The sequence below is a fragment of the Raphanus sativus genome, chromosome 1, assembly GCF_000801105.2.
Source record: "Raphanus sativus cultivar WK10039 chromosome 1, ASM80110v3, whole genome shotgun sequence".
NCBI lineage: Eukaryota > Viridiplantae > Streptophyta > Magnoliopsida > Brassicales > Brassicaceae > Raphanus > Raphanus sativus.
The window spans coordinates 4,246,020-4,263,067 of record NC_079511.1 but is presented as its reverse complement, the minus strand read 5'-3'; the positions used below and the strand labels follow the sequence as shown (position 1 = coordinate 4,263,067).

The 17,048-nt window shown below is 33.9% G+C and overlaps 2 protein-coding genes across 5 annotated transcripts; one reads left to right on the top strand and one right to left on the bottom strand.

Moving 5' to 3' along the window:
- The first annotated feature begins 226 nt into the window (after positions 1-226).
- On the top strand, positions 227-3,858 carry LOC108841128 (sucrose transport protein SUC4). 3 transcript variants are annotated; one of them, XM_057006031.1, is made up of 7 exons: positions 227-315; positions 1,092-1,579; positions 1,875-2,605; positions 2,782-2,845; positions 2,929-2,972; positions 3,198-3,382; positions 3,464-3,858. In XM_057006031.1, the coding sequence occupies exons 1-6, from the start codon at positions 242-244 to the stop codon at positions 3,354-3,356; spliced, it is 1,560 nt and encodes a 519-aa protein (XP_056862011.1). In that variant the 5' UTR covers positions 227-241; the 3' UTR covers positions 3,357-3,382; positions 3,464-3,858. The 3 variants fall into 3 exon arrangements, with proteins under 3 accessions (XP_056862011.1, XP_018469419.2, XP_018469426.2); XM_018613917.2 differs by lacking the exon at positions 227-315 and having other exon boundaries at positions 609-1,579; XM_018613924.2 differs by lacking the exon at positions 227-315 and having other exon boundaries at positions 609-1,579; positions 3,460-3,858.
- A 218-nt stretch (positions 3,859-4,076) lies between these two features.
- Positions 4,077-8,562, bottom strand: LOC108811508 (uncharacterized). Of its 2 annotated transcripts, none has more exons than XM_018583568.2 (15): positions 8,286-8,562; positions 7,903-8,196; positions 7,701-7,789; positions 7,440-7,594; positions 7,028-7,266; positions 6,902-6,956; positions 6,521-6,736; positions 6,275-6,408; positions 6,020-6,203; positions 5,870-5,929; positions 5,532-5,780; positions 5,193-5,451; positions 4,899-5,104; positions 4,750-4,800; positions 4,077-4,613 (listed from the first exon to the last, which is right to left on the bottom strand). In XM_018583568.2, exons 2-15 carry the CDS (start codon positions 8,079-8,081, stop codon positions 4,308-4,310), a joined length of 2,382 nt encoding a protein of 793 aa, XP_018439070.1. In that variant the 5' UTR covers positions 8,082-8,196; positions 8,286-8,562; the 3' UTR covers positions 4,077-4,307. The 2 variants fall into 2 exon arrangements, with proteins under 2 accessions (XP_018439070.1, XP_018439077.1); XM_018583575.2 differs by having other exon boundaries at positions 8,367-8,562.
- Between the last annotated feature and the right edge of the window lie 8,486 nt (positions 8,563-17,048).

Genomic DNA, 17,048 nt, shown 5'->3' with positions numbered 1-17,048 from the left:
GCCTTCTTACAGGATAATACTTTTACTATTTACAAAATCGCCTAACTAATTTTCAAATAATTAAAAAACGAACCTAATTTTAGAAAGTAGATTCCAAAACAACCCCAGACCCACATGATGATTTCTAGTTGCCACCTTTTTCTCCACCACTTAGCTTTACTCTCAAACAAGTGTGTGCTCTCTCATAGAGATTCGTTGAAGACAGAAACAAAGAGAGAGAGAGAGAGAGAGAGTGAGTTAGATGTCTACTTCCGATCAACCTCGTCACCACCGACCGACACGCAACCGTCCATGTAACATCCCGAGTTGTGATATGTGAAAAGGCTTAAGAGAATTGATTTGGCTACCTATGTCACCAAAGTTGACTTACCTTTTCCGGAGCACATCCTGAAAGAACTCCAGAGTTAAGCGTGCTTGAGCTGGAGTAGTGGAAGGATGGGTGACCTATCGGGAAGTGATTCGCGATAGCGTGCGAGTGAGGCCAAAGCACGGGGAAAGGTCGGGTGGTGATTGCAGGGTTAGTAAACAATGATTTCGAGCCTTGAAAAATTAACGACCGACCGTCGGATGGGATGGGGCCCACGGGCCGAGAGAGCGGGCGTGGTGGCCCATTAGCCGTGGGCGGTCGGGGCGTTACAAGTGGTATCAGAGCTGGTTAGCCGTCTCAGTTCTGACCTGAGAGGCGTGTTGAGACCTGTCGTGGGGCGCAACGAGGGCGTTGCGTTCTTTGAGAGGGGGTGAATTGTAACATCCCGAGTTGTGATATGTGAAAAGGCTTAAGAGAATTGATTTGGCTACCTATGTCACCAAAGTTGACTTACCTTTTCCGGAGCACATCCTGAAAGAACTCCAGAGTTAAGCGTGCTTGAGCTGGAGTAGTGGAAGGATGGGTGACCTATCGGGAAGTGATTCGCGATAGCGTGCGAGTGAGGCCAAAGCACGGGGAAAGGTCGGGTGGTGATTGCAGGGTTAGTAAACAATGATTTCGAGCCTTGAAAAATTAACGACCGACCGTCGGATGGGATGGGGCCCACGGGCCGAGAGAGCGGGCGTGGGTGGCCCATTAGCCGTGGGCGGTCGGGGTGTTACAGTCCACCTCTGCCACGACCGCCTAATCCTTCTTCTCGTCCCGCCGTGGCTAGACCAAAGGTCTCGAAGCGCGTGCTCCTCCGCGTAGCTTCCGTCGCGTGCGGGATCCAGTTCGGCTGGGCGCTCCAGCTCTCCCTCCTCACTCCTTACGTGCAGGAGCTGGGGATCCCACACGCTTGGGCCAGCGTGATCTGGCTCTGCGGCCCGCTCTCTGGACTGTTCGTGCAGCCTCTCGTCGGCCACAGCAGCGACAGGTGTAAGAGCAAGTACGGTCGCCGGAGACCGTTTATCGTCGCCGGAGCCGTGGCCATCGCTATCTCCGTTTTGGTCATAGGACACGCGGCGGATATCGGGTGGGCGTTTGGGGATAGAGAAGGGAGGAGGATTAAGCCGAGGGCGATCGTGGCTTTCGTGTTGGGGTTTTGGATTCTTGACGTGGCTAATAACATGACTCAAGGTCCTTGTAGAGCTCTCCTCGCTGATCTTACTGGTAAAATCTCTCTGCCTCTTTGTGTTTCTAAGTATAACCTCGTGATCTTGGAGAAACATGGAATGTGCACAAATTTATAATTCTTGGAAACAATTAAGTATTAATGTTATTACAAAAAATACTAAAGTGAAAATTAACTAATATTGACCTTGACCATTGTGTCAGAGGTTTAGTTCGGGTGACACTGACACGGAACTAATAATATTACATGATGTGGTTTGGACCGAACCTTCTAGTATTAAAAAAAAAGAGTACTCTGTTTTGGTTTTAATTATTGTGCAATCTCTGTTTTCAGAGAATGATAATCGCAGAACCAGAGTAGCAAACGGCTACTTTTCTCTATTTATGGCTGTTGGAAATATTCTTGGCTACGCTACTGGATCATACAACGGTTGGTACAAGGTCTTCCCTTTTACCAAGACCGTTGCATGCAATGTGGAATGCGCCAATCTCAAGTCTGCATTCTATATAGACGTGGTCTTTATTGCGATAACTACGATCTTGAGTATCTCAGCGGCTCATGAGGTGCCTCTCGGGTCGTTGTCAGCCTCTGACGCACATGGGCAATCAAGTGGAACAGATGAAGCTTTTCTTACCGAGATACTCGGCACTTTCAAATATTTTCCAGGAAGTGTTTGGATGATCTTGCTTGTTACGGCTCTGACATGGATCGGTTGGTTCCCGTTTATTTTGTTTGATACTGATTGGATGGGTCGAGAGATCTACGGCGGTGAACCGAACCAAGGCGCTTCTTATAGTGCTGGTGTCAGTATGGGTGCGCTTGGTTTGATGTTGAACTCTGTTTTTCTCGGGATCACTTCGGTGCTCATGGAGAAACTTTGCAGAAAGTGGGGAGCTGGTTTTGTCTGGGGGATATCGAACATCATTATGGCTATTTGCTTTCTTGCAATGATTGCCACTTCATTTGTTGCCTATCACATTGGCTACATTGGCCATGAACAACCTCCTGCTGGGATCGTCATTGCTGCTGTGTTAATCTTTACAATTTTGGGCATCCCCTTGGCAGTAAGTTACTCATGCAATGCTGCTGTCATGTTACTTGTGGTTTGCTACTAATCTTACTATACTTATTGCCAATCTGGAGATATGATGACACTTTAAATTTGTTAATTTTCCTACTACTCATCTTATGATGGAGTTTATTTAAATGGTTACTAATGCCTATTGTTACACTTCCGCAGATAACTTACAGTGTCCCATATGCGTTGATTTCCATACGTATCGAGTCCTTGGGCCTAGGTCAAGGTGTGTATCATTTTAAATATTGTGGTCATTGCTTTAATTCTACAAGTGTGTGGTGTTTCTTATCGATTTTTCTATTGTCTCAGGCTTATCTTTGGGTGTACTCAATTTGGCTATAGTCATCCCACAGGTATGCTTCGCTCAACCATCCTTTTAAAAAAAGTGTCCTTCTGTCACTGGCCATAACCAGCTTTAAACAAATAAATGGAATTTTTACTAGAAAGAACCAAAGAAAGAATCACTGCTTCAATAATGCTTATGGCAGACGCATTCAAACACGAATAGAAAGTTACCAACTCGGCATCACCAACTAAGTAAATATGTTTGTTAAATCACTGTGGTTATATGTTTGCAGGTAATAGTGTCTGTTGGCAGTGGACCATGGGACCAACTATTTGGCGGTGGGAATTCACCAGCACTTGCAGTTGGAGCAGCTGCAGGTTTCATTGGCGGAATTGTAGCCATCTTGGCTATCCCGCGAACAAGGATTCAGAAGCCCATCCCTCTCCCATAACATCCTCTCTCTTTTTTTGCTATAAAGTACGTCTTAGTTCCCTTTTTTACCAAACGTAAGCACTTAAAATTTGTCACTGATTAACAAACCTTGTTAATGCAAGATAGACGAGAGTGGTATGTGTGAAGGCATGGTGGAAGATTAGCAAGGAGATGCACCGCTTATTTGTGCGATCCTTGTTTCATTCGTGCATTGGCTTCTCGTGTGACTAACTTAGCTGCTGCAGCGTCTAGGACCTAACTCCTTCTTGCTTTGAGGCTATGATCCTTGTGCCCACGAGGAGCCATAGGAGTTTACCCAACGAAATAATAACACATCATCCAGTTTGTGAGGCACATGTTGGAATCCCCCAAATCGGGTTCTTCTCTGTTTCTTTGTTGTCTATCTAAGGATATATAGTTTACCCCGTACTTGTAAATTGAAGTGATACCCTCTGTACCAGTGGAGAGTTTGTAACGGATGCTGAAATTTCCGAAAATGTTACAAGTTCTTTTTCCTGAAATAGTTGAAGAGAAGTCATCAGAATAACATATATAAGCCAATATTTAAGCAAACTGAAAAGCATTTAACAATGTAATGCCATTAGTTGTAGTGAAACACTAAAAAAAGCAAATGCATTCATGAGAGAATTTGTGGTTGACGTAAGCCCTCTATATGGCATAGCTTTGTTAGTGGTGTGACTTGATGTTTGTAAACTAATCTAAAGCGTTACGACAATCATTACCATCAACGATATTCTAGAAGCTATAATAAAAGTTGAAACCATACAGAGACAAGAGTTGTGGTAACATAACAGCTTCTGCTTCAAGGTAACATCCGATTACGTACGTGTACACAAAAGCTAACCAAAGAACTGTCTCCTACTACTACTATACAACAGGTTTCAAATCTTTCTCTATCCCCCCACCAAAAAAGAAAGAAACAATTCTCCGTAACCAAGATTTTTTTTTGTCAGCGGAATAGATCTTGGAATGACCACATTATGAATCTCGCAAACACATCAGACTCCAGGAACTCGATGTGAGCAGCTCGACCGATGAACGAGTTGAGGTTACGACCGTACAAGGTCGTGTCGAAGTTGACGTCACAGCGCATGAACACTCTCTGGTGGTGAGGAGGAGTTTCCGGGGTCGGGCCACGTATTTGGTCCATACAGTTATTAAGCATCTCCAAGAAAGCGACGCCTCTTTTTGAGTTGTCGGAAGAAGCTGGTTGGCACGACTCGATCCGAGCCGAGTGATATGGAACATACCCATCCTGTCATAACAAAAAAATATTGTTAGTTAGGATCAGATCTAAAACATTAGCACTTAAAAAACTTATTGTAACTAGCATCAAATCTTGTAATAGCATTAGTTACTATTGTGTTCTGAACGTATAAGTGAATGTACACCTGAGGCGAAGAAAGGAGAATTATATTCTTGAAACTGTCCAGCGTCTTTTGCTGAAAATAATTTCAGAAACTGACATTAGAACCAGACAACAAAAAGATATAAATGGTATAGATATAATCTTGATGAAATGCTAAGAACTTTCTCTTACCTTGCAGAGCTTGTAAAAGAAAGTATTCTGGAGATCAGGATCATCAGTGAGGGTGAGCTGATGAATAACCTGAGTACTCTTCAACTTCTTCAGGAGCCAAAGTCCAGAATTAAACAAGGAGTTTGAGCTGTATAGATAACCCAAGTGTGGACCCGAAAGCGATAGATATGTATGTAGATACTTCCTGTATGGTTCCATCATACTATCTGCAACAAATAACACAAGTGATAATTAATGATGAATGAACACACCAAACAGAAAAATTTATCGAGATTCAAAAGAGCATTTTTTTACCTGCTAGTGCGGTTCTGATGATGACATTGCCGATTGAATGTCCAACAAAACTCAGCTTAACGTTCTTCAACCGACCGTATTTCGAATGTTTATCCATTTTCTTCTTGAAGAAAGAGACAACTTCATGCGCAAGCCTCTGTCCCATCTCCCTGAAGTCGCCATGTGTTTTCTGCTCATTCGCCTCAGACATGAGACACTCTGTCTTTGGATCAATCATGAGCCACTGATTCCGGATAAGCCTTAGGTCTAAGTGATGCCCCTATAATAATTAACAAAAATCAACTTGAATGAAGAAGCAATCTGAGCAAAAATACAATGATTAATCTAGAAGATACTTGCCTGGAAACCATGGACAAAAACAACGATCTTCAGCTCACGCCCACTATGCTGTGGAGTATTATGTTTTCTTGACCCATTCTCGTCATCATGCTCATTGAGGAAGCTAGAATCAATTTTATCAACATGTCTCATGCACGTTCTATCACTGAAAGTACGTTTTGGTGCATTCCAGACACGTTCGATTATAACAATAGGAACTCGCATAGGATCGCCAAATATATGCATGTCTTGTATCCCCCGATTGTTTATCTGCACCGTTAGTTTGTCATAAATGAATGTGTTTTACAGCTTATGAGGCCAAAACATGTAACTGAAACACAGAAGAAGAAAAAACAAACCCGCATTTGTGCAATGCTTCGACGGTGAAGTTCAGCGCGGGTGGCTGCAACTTGCGAAGGCTGCAACAAGAGTCACAAGTTGGATGAGTAGAGAGCAGCTAAAGCTTCTTACCTTCTTTTGAAACAAGACACTGTAAATTTAAAACTCACATCATTCAGCTTCAACACACTTGTGGCTCTTTTGTGCGAGCTATGGTTTGAAGTATCATCCATTCCACTGATGAAATGATGCGGCATTTCAACCTTAGAGTACACCATCCATATTGACCATTCAGCCCTTCGGTCTCTCGTCCAGATATCACGAAGATACTCCAAGATCTTTGTGTTATTCTCCCTGAAAAAAGGACAAAAATAAGATCAATGTATGACTTATAAACAATCTGAAATCTGCAAGGCTTATTTTACCGATGAAACGCGAGAAAGGTATTCCAAAGATGATGGAGCTGAGTGCCGAGTAAGTGGAACGTGCGAGATAGATGCTCTTTGGAGAAGTTAAGAAGCCACTCATCATTTTCTAAATCAAATGGATTATTCAACTTCTGTTGCCAAAGAATGGAGAAACAAAGCTCATATTTCCAGAAGATAGTGAAAACAGAAATAATAGATAAAAAGAACAATCTGAAAGCTGCAGCAGAAATAAAAGCAAGGGACCTCAAGATTGTTTTGTTGCTTGCCTTGTCCTCCTGAGCCTTCGTCTTCAACAGATTCAGGTAAAAGAGTGTTGTTGTCCATAGTGGATACAAACTCTGAAAAGTCGATTGTCTGACCAACTGCCTTGCTTAGTCTTCGCATTTCTTCAAGCAACGTGTCACGAGCTTCGAGTAGGGACTTAACGAATGACACCAGCTTCTTGTCAGCAGAAGCAATCTAAGCAAAAGGTGTATTAGACCATATTAGCCAAAAAAAAAATATGTCTACAACAGTTTTTAATGTTCAGAAGGTACACCAGCTTCATGAACATAGAGCAACAAAATTAACTGAATCAAAGGAAGAGTTTGGCCAATGATGACAGAAGCGTGTAAGAGCACATACTTTCTTGGAAGACTGAACACTGCCGTTGGCTACATTTTTACCATTACTCGCATCACTGCACAAAACATATTATTCGTATATTAATTGAAGAGCTATATTTAAATTCATCTATAGTGGAAAAATTACCTTGACAAAACTGCAGGACGTCTGTAAGCAGCGGATTTCATAACACTGACGTGGACACTTAGATCGATAAGAACGGCGTGAAAGGTATCAAAGTGGACAGGACAGTAAGAATGCAGGCCTGAGAGAGCTTTAGGAGGAATACGGAAATCATGCGCTGCTGCAGGAAAAGCATCTATACTCTCAATAATTGGAGAGTATAAAAGCTCAAACTTCAATATAACAGCAGATGTGGCTGACCCCTGCATCATTCAAAACCACTCATTTACTCTACTTGTCTTCTTGGTCAACCAAGTACAACTAGAGGATTATTGTTGCTAACTATGATAAACAAATCAGCACAGCCAAAATAGCCTCACAAACTCAATGCCGTAAAACACTTAGCAACACATTACAAGGAAAGAAAGAGTGTTACCTCATATCTTTCCAGTGGCATAGTAAAAGAGACCATCATGCATAGACGAACATCCTGCCGAGCATATTTGATGCGGAAGGGCTGTGATAAGAAACTATTATCTTTATCATCTATCTTCCACACTCCAGATGAGTCGTTTGAGGTTGAATCAAGAGCTGTGACCACATAACATATGCATATTGATTCTTAAGCTAAACCAAAAAAAAATCTCTCTAAATACACAGAATCAGGAATGGTGTACTACTCAATCAAAGCTAATACCTTCATACTGAACAACACGTGAAGGAATCCCAGAGGAGGAGTTGTTATCACCATCCTCCCATCTCATGCTGATTTTTATTTGATACCATCTAAGAAGAAGTATGAAGGTAAATAAAAAACCAAATATTTTAGCCACATAGAATAAATAAAAAAACTGCTTCAATATACACTCGAAGCTAGCTAGCTAAGGTATATATATTACCCTTGCTGGAAAAGATCAAGGTTATGGAACCTATGGATATAAACAGCAATCTCCTGAACAGTGTCGACCATAAGCACGGGCTTAACCCTGCTGGTGGCTACGTAAGCCTCAGCATCAAGCGTCTTAGTTTGCCTACTTCTCTGGCTGAGTCCAATTAACCATCCAAGACGCCTTAACATATGGAGAGAGGCACACTACTCACATCACCCTTCTTCTTACAACTTGTGTGTGTTTTCAGGATATTAATGAAATCCTGAACCAGTTCTTCTAAATTGCATCCTCTATAACAGAACCCTGCAACACACATAAAGAGGTGTGTGTGAGTCAATAACAGAGTTGACCAAAAAGTCAAAATTAGGTCAATGAGCTAAAAAAAAAATCACCAAATCTGAGGCGTTGGATTGCAAATAATGAAAATGTCGAGAGCGAAACTAAGTTTCCTTAGATAGGAGCGTAACGTGAACCTTAAGAGATCTGAGGGTACAGGGGGATAGGAAACCCAGACAAACACTGAACAGAAGAGGATCTGGGGAGAGTTAGAGGATGATGATATGATGGTAACAATAGTTAGTTAGCTCGAGGAACTCCAAATTGATTTTTTTGAAACCTTTTTTTTTAAGTTAGATTTGATTTGAGTTTTGTCCTTGTCGGGGTAAAGGATGGATTAATGTTTATACGACCACACTAGTTCCTATGTCTTTTTGGCTCTATATGGTTTATTTTCCTGTCGATTTTCTTTTTTTCTTTTTCTTGCGCTAAATCGACCTGCTATTTAACGGCCTTAGATGAGTTAACAGCCCGTTTTATTTGGGCTATTTAGAAGGGCCCATGTAAAGAGTATATTGCAGATTGTTATTTTAAGAGAAGGCCTAAAACTTATATTTTGTTTGGGCTAAAAGCTAACACAAAGAGGTATTGACGGCCGTGGAAGCCCCCTTCGTCCAATGGTTTGACTAAGGGTTCATGTAATGATTCTACACCCGGAAGTCTGGGGTTCAAACCCCAGAAAATATCAAATTATACAGCTTATGGAGAAACAGATTACAAGAGATCTTCAGCTTCGTGCATGGCGTACCATCGAACATAGATCTCATAGGACGGCTCGGATAGGTGCAGTCATGCGTGTATTCTCATAAGATGGTAGAATTGTCGGCTGTATAATCGTCTTTGTAATATTCTCATCATTGTAATAGCATAATTAATCGATAATAATCGATCCAGACGTTCAAAAAAAAAAGAGGTATTGACGGTAAATTGAGAAGATATATCTTATCTTATTACAGTTGAAGTACCCATTGGAAATGTTTGGAAACAAGGATATGAGAATTAATGAGATATGTGTTTGGAAACAAGGATAAGAGAATTAATGAAATATGTTTGGAAACATGGATAGTAGAGATATGTATTTTCTTTTATTTACACATTTAGTCATTGTATTTCCAATAAATTAATAACAAATGAGAATTGTTTAGCAACATGAATAACATATTTAATACTTCTTTTTAGTTAAACATTTAGCCACTGTTTTACAATAAATTAAACAACATTCTTACTATATTTTCTTTTATTTACAATTCTGTCACTATATTTACAATTCTTTTTATTTACAATTTTTTTATGGTGAAAATAAAAACACAAACTGAAATATAAATAGTATATTATATAAAACAATTTTTAAAACACAATATTATTACCTTATTTAGCTTAGTCAAATATAAAAATTTCAAGAGTTCAATTTTCAAAAAAATATATCATAAAATTAATAATCTTATATAATAAAGTAGACTTTTTTATCTCCCTAGGAGGAAAAATACTATGTGGCAATCCTATTTTAATGATTAAAATATTTTTTTACTTATAGTTAATGGGTTTTGGTGTTAAATGTGAAAAAATATTGAACTTTTAAATTTTTCTTCATACAGGCCCAAGCGTTTATAACAGTGTTCTGAATCCGATCCGGATCCGCGGTTGAACCGGTAAATTCGGTGACCCAATATAAATCGGATTTAGGTTTTGTAAAAAACCCAAAATTAAAAACCAAACAAACTATTTGATGGAATAGTAATATTTTATAAAACTATTAGTTTATGTTTAAAAAATATTTTAAAATATTAACTTTAATTTTTATATATTTATTTTCATTGCTAATATATTATCATATAATAAAATTAGTTTATATTAACCCACGGTTGACTCTATGACCCAATGACCCGATAAATCGTCTGGTTCAGTGTCTGGATCAGATTTCAAAACACTGGTCCACATGGTTTCTTTTTTGTATTTGATTTTGTTGATCGAAAATAGAGCCTCTACGATTCTCCTTCTTTAACGCAATCAATGTAACTGTTCATATAATCAGTCCAGAAATCTCACTCATCCCACTCTCTCCTATTGAATGCTTATTTAGTTCCTACTTCCTCAGCTTCATTGGATATGTATAGACGGTGTGAATGCTCGGACGAGAATCCCCTTACTTTTCCCATTTCAGATCATGTCGAAGTCCCAGTTTCATTGCTCGAAGTTAAAGATAAGCCGGTGTAGAAATGTTGTTCAGACTATGTTACAGCAATTTTGGCAAGCCTGAAATGTTAAGAAAGGGGTGAGCTGTTTGGGTTGATATGTCATTGATTGATGGGAAGGTACACCGGTTTCTTATTTCAGTTTACCAGTTAACGATTGCTTGCTTTTAAAGTAATAGTTTTCTTATGCATCATACCCTCTTTCATATTGTGCTCATACATGCGTCAATCAACTTTCACAGGTTTAACACCTTCAAACATCTCTTGAAAGAAAGCTCAGTTTATGACATGAGTATTTATGATGAAACCATGAGCAACTCTAACTGCAATATGATAATGCCCATGTTGCCATCTGATTTACATAGCAGACCCTGTTTGTTGACCTATAAGAGACAGCACATCCGATCTTGATGGAGAGTTCTGGGTACCGAAATTACGACCACCTCATGTCATTAGCCTACACAAACACGATTTTTCAGGTTCGTTTTTAAAAAAATGTTTTTACAGCCAGTCGATATAATACTTAACAAACTCCAGGATAGTAGCATGCTTACTTCTTTTGGTTTGCAGGTATCATAGAGAAGTTTTGGGTATTAAAACTATTTTCAAAAAAGAGAACCAAAGCACTCACCACAATATGGCTACCACAAAAATTAAAAAGTAGATCTCAGATATCTTACTTTTTATGAACTTGTCCAATTTAATATAACTGTAATTTTCATGTCTGGACATAAAATACAGTGGAAGTGTTCATAACTGAAGGGTATTAAAAGTTTGAGTCAGTGTATTTGACAGGCTCGCAATAATCCTTGATGAAAAGTATAGCTGCCTTGGATGTAGAAGTGGCAAAGACGCTTTCGCGTTCTTTCCATTTTTGCTACTAGGAAGATTTAGTGAAATTGTTCCACTCCAGTTAAATAGAAGAGTTTACGAAATACTTATAGTTTTTAGCTAAAAACATATTTAGATTCATATTAAAACTCATTGATATTTCCAAATGAGAATGGACAAACAAGAATTTTGTTATCAAACGGAAAAAATCTTCCATTGTAACAAAACTAATATAGAATATAAAGTTATGTTTCTTATTTTAAAATACATCTTTTAGAGAGGCTTTCAAATTAAAGTAACACATACAATTCTCACCTTTATATTTAAAAGTCAACATGGTAATATGAAAATATATATATATTAAAAACTCACCTATTAGTTTACCAAAAATTGACACTTCACCCTTATTTTTTTTATAAAATTTATAAAATATTCTCTAAATAAAATATCAACTTTGCTTTATGTTTAAGTTCCAACTAAATTAATTTTGTTACAACTATCAGCTTTTTATTCTATTTTATATTAAATCGATTAGTAACAACCACTTATATTATTCCACTTTGAACTAAACAATTTCAAACAAAGTAATACACTATGATCGCTAACCACTATAAAAAGATTAGAAAATATCCTTTTCTCTTAACATATTTTCATTTTCAAAATTTTGAACATATTCTATTTACTAAGATCATATAATAAATTATAAATTCATATAAGAATAAAATATACAAATCCGGCGCGTAGCGCCGGAATACCACTAGTAATTCATAAAAAACTAATGCAAAAATTAAAAATTTAAAACATGGATAAAAGTATGTCAAGAAGAAAAAAGTAATTGCTTATGTTATTAAAAAAATTGGAAATCCATTATATCAGTTTAAAAAATATACAAAATGGACTAATCTAATTACCTAAAAACATTGTTTTTTTCTAAAATAATCATAAAATAAAATTTAATGGTATATATACATATTTAAAATCAAAATAATAATTTAAAATTGATTTATATCAAAAATTAATCTAAAATATGCATATATTCAAAAATTTATCTTTACTAAAATATTTTCCAATAACCATTATTAAAAATATTTTCAATATATATATAAGAAAAATACAACAAAAAGATTAATTTCATATACCAACTTAAATTATGGTTTTTATATTTCACATTAAATTTAAGAATATAATATATTTGATTATTTATAAGATGATACATATAAAAATACTATTAATTATATGACTATTTATATGATGGACCAATACAATTAATTACATGATGACATATATATATATATATATATATATATATATATATATATATAGTACATAATAGTGACTAGGGTTGGGTGTTCAGGTATCCATTCCGGTTAGTTTCAATTCTGTTTGGGTTTCGGGTTTCCGGGATCAAAGATTTCAGTCTCATTTATTTCTAAATTTCAAATCGAATTATGACTAGGCTGGGCGTTCAGGTATCCATTCGGGTTCGTTTCGGATCTGTTTGAGTTTTGGGTTTCAATGGTCAAAAATTTCAGCTCCATACAAATATTTCTAAATTCCAGTTCAAATTATATTCGGATCTTTGCGGGTTTAGTTCGGGTTCGGATAACCCATTTAAATTATTTTTTAAAATTCATTATATATTTAAAATTTCTTAAAATCTATAAATAAAATAATATATTGTATATAAATCTGAATAACATATGTGAGAATACCTAACTTAACATATAAATTAGTTTGGTTTAAATTTTGGATCAAAAAATCAATAATTATTTTAAATATTTTTTGTGTTTTGAGTGTACTTCCACTATGTTAGATATTTGTATTTGACTATTTATATATAAATATATATATATATATATCAAGTATTTAAACCAACCTAAAAGTATCATATATATTCTGAATTTTTTATATACATTAAAAATAAAAATAATTAATATATAAGTATATAAATCTTTTTCAGATACATTTTGATATCCAATTCGAATTGGTTATGGTTTCGTTGTCTAAATATAAAAATTTGGAATAATTTGATATTTAAATAAACTTTGATTCGGGTTTGGTATTACTCTTTTCGGATCGTGATCGTGATCGGTTCGGTTCTTCAGATTTTAATTTTTTATCCAGCTTTGATATTGACATAAAAAATAAATAGCAATATCTATCTTATTAAAGTTGAAGTACCCATTGAAAGTGTTTGGAAAACAAGGATAGGAGAATTAATGAGATATGTGTTTGGAAACAAGGATAAGGGAATTAATGAAATATGTTTGGAAACATGGATAGTAGAGATATGTATTTTCTTTTATTTACACATTTAGTCATTGTATTTCCAATAAATTAATAACAAATGAGAATTGTTTAGCAACATGAATAACATATTTAATACTTCTTTTTAGTTAAACATTTAGCCACTGTTTTACAATAAATTAAACAACATTCTTACTATATTTTCTTTTATTTACAATTCTGTCACTATATTTACAATTCTTTTTATTTACAATTCTTTATGGTGAAAATAAAAACACAAACTGAAATATAAATAATATATTATATAAAACAATTTTTAAAACACAATATATATTACTTATTTAGCTTAGTCAAATAAAAAAAATTTCAAGAGTTCAATTTTCAAAAAAATATATCATAAAATTAATATAAACTCATAAAAAAACTAATGCAAAAAATTAAAAATTTAAAACATGGATAAAAGTATGTCAAGAAGAAAAAAGTAATTGCTTATGTTATTTAAAAAAATTGGAAATCCATTATATCAGTTTAAAAATATACAAAATGGACTAATCTAATTACCTAAAAACATTTGTTTTTTTCTAAAATAATCATAAATAAAAATTTAATGGTATATAACATATTTAAAATCAAAATAATAATTTAAAATTGATTTATATCAAAAATTAATCTAAAATATGCATATATTTAAAATTTATCTTTACTAAAATATTTTCCAATAACCATTATTAAAAAATATTTTCAATATATATAAGAAAAATACAACAAAAAGATTAATTTCATATACCAACTTAAATTATGGTTTTATATTTCATATTAAAATTTAAGAATATAATATATGTGATTATTTATAAGATGGTACATATAAAATACTATTAATTATATGACTATTTATATGATGGACCAATTCAATTAATTACATGATGACATATATATATATATATAGTACATAATAGTGACTAGGGCTGGGTGTTTCAGGTATCCATTCCGGTTAGTTTCAATTCTGTTTGGGTTTCGGGTTTCCGGGATCAAAGATTTCAGTCTCATTCATATATTTCTAAATTTCAAATCGAACTATGACTAGGCTGGGCGTTAAGGTATCCATTCGGGTTCGTTTCGGATCTGTTTGAGTTTTGGGTTTCAATGGTCAAAAATTTCAGCTCCATACAAATATTTCTAAATTCCAGTTCAAATTATATTCGGATCTTTGCGGGTTTAGTTCGGGTTCGGATAACTCATTTAAATTATTTTTTAAAATTCATTATATATTTAAAATTTCTTAAAATCTATATAAAATAATATATTGTATATAAATCTGAATAACATATGTGAGAATACCTAAACTTAACAAATAAATTGGTTTGGTTTAAATTTTGGATCAAAAATCAATAATTATTTTAAATATTTTTGGTGTTTTGAGTGTACTTCCACTATGTTAGATATTTGTATTTGACTATTTATATATAAATTATATATATATATATATATATATATATATATATATATATTTCAAGTATTTAAACCAACCTAAAAGTATCATATATATTCTGAACTTTTTTATATACATTAAAAATAAAAATAATTAATATATAAGTATATAAATCTTTTTCAGATACATTTTGATATTCAATTCGAATTGGTTATGGTTTCGGTTGTCTAAATATCAAAGTTTGGAATAATTTGGATATTTAATCAACTTGATTCGGGTTTGGTATTACTCTTTCGGATCGTGATCGGTTCGGTTCTTCAGATTTTAATTTTTTATCCAGCTTTGATATTGACATAAAAAATAAATAGCAATATATTTTTAAAATATATACCGCACGGGCGTGGAGGTCAATATCTAGTCTATCTTATTAAAGTAGAAATACTTTAAGCTTTTGTTTGGTAATAGGGATATAAGTCTTTTAAAAAAAAAATTTGTTTCGTAACAAAGATAGTAGAGAATTTTGTATTTTCTTTATTTAAATGATAGATTTAAGTATTTAATGTCTTTTCCTAATTTAAAATAATAGATTTTCTTTAAATAAGAAATCTTAACCAAAATAAATTCCTTATAGAATTTTTTGTTAACATTAAATATTTTTCAATATTTATTAATAAAAATAATAAAAAAAATCACACATCAAAATTAATTTATATATCATATAAATAAAATATAAAATATTTTATTTATAAATTGTTAGTATAACACTTTATAAATATAAGTCCAATTAGTTATAAATATTAGATTTATATGATACACTGTGATATAATAGACGATTAAAATCTTTTTTTTGAAAGAATTTAAAATTTTATTCAACCAAAAAAACCTTGTTACAGAGCAGTTCTGCTTTATTTTTCATCTAAGTAAATAGACGATTAAAATCACATAATATATATTATTTAAAGTAATGAATAAATTTTATTTTAAAATGTTATACCAACAATTATGTAATACATATTAATTTACACAATATATATATAGATAGAATATATAGATAGATATTATCATTAGAACAAAGAAAAAAATTGAAGTGAAAGCAAATATTTATACGGCCACGGGTCAAACTATTGAAATAAACAACAATGGCGTAAGATTTTTTTTAACAAATTTATTTTAATTTCAAATATGTTTATATATTTTATTTATTTATTAATAATGCTAAGATTTTGGAATTGGAAAATATTATGACCCATCTCTATATTATTTTAATTAGGTATTTAAAATTTATATCAAAATATTTTTTAAAACTTTTAATTTTTATTATAACTACAATGTTAACTTTCAATCTAAATATATGTTTAAATATTACAAATATATCATTTATAAATAAAAACTAAAAACATAAAATAAATATCCGCCCGGTTGGGCGGGTCAAGATCTAGTTTTATCTTGTCCTTGAGAACTGAAATTTTTTTTGTATGGTCTTTTACTAAAACATCTTCGAAGTACATTTGAGAAGATTTGGTCATTGAGACCATTAATGAACTGAATGACTTAATTCTTTTGTATTCTTTTCTTATACATAGGGTTGATGTGGTAGTGTCTACTATCTGGATCTTTTGTTTGTTTGTTCAGCGGTAGTGTCTAAAAGTTAGCCTTAATCTCTTAAACGTTAAAACCATTAATGAATGGAATAGTGACTTTTAATTTATGAATTCTTTTGATGGAAAAATTCAAACGATGAGAATAAAATATGGTCTAACCAGTGAATGCAAATGAATTAAATGCAATGAAATCTTCTTGGTGTATATAACAAATTCACCAAGAAGAAAAGCAAAAATTATACATTTGATTTTTTTTTTTTTTGGTCAACATACATTTGATTTTATTTAGTTGCTAAAAAAGAAGGAGTTGACTTTACCCTCTTTATTTTCTTTATCGGCAAATGTGATTACGTGACAAATGCACAGTAGCAATGTTGTATGTATTTGCTTTTCGACATGCATGTAATTATTTTTTCTGACCCGTGCCATACACATTGAAGTGTGTTTGTGTATATCGCATAAATACTATCATTTACACTTCTTTGACTCAGCTTGTAACTATTTTCTCTCTTCCTCGGT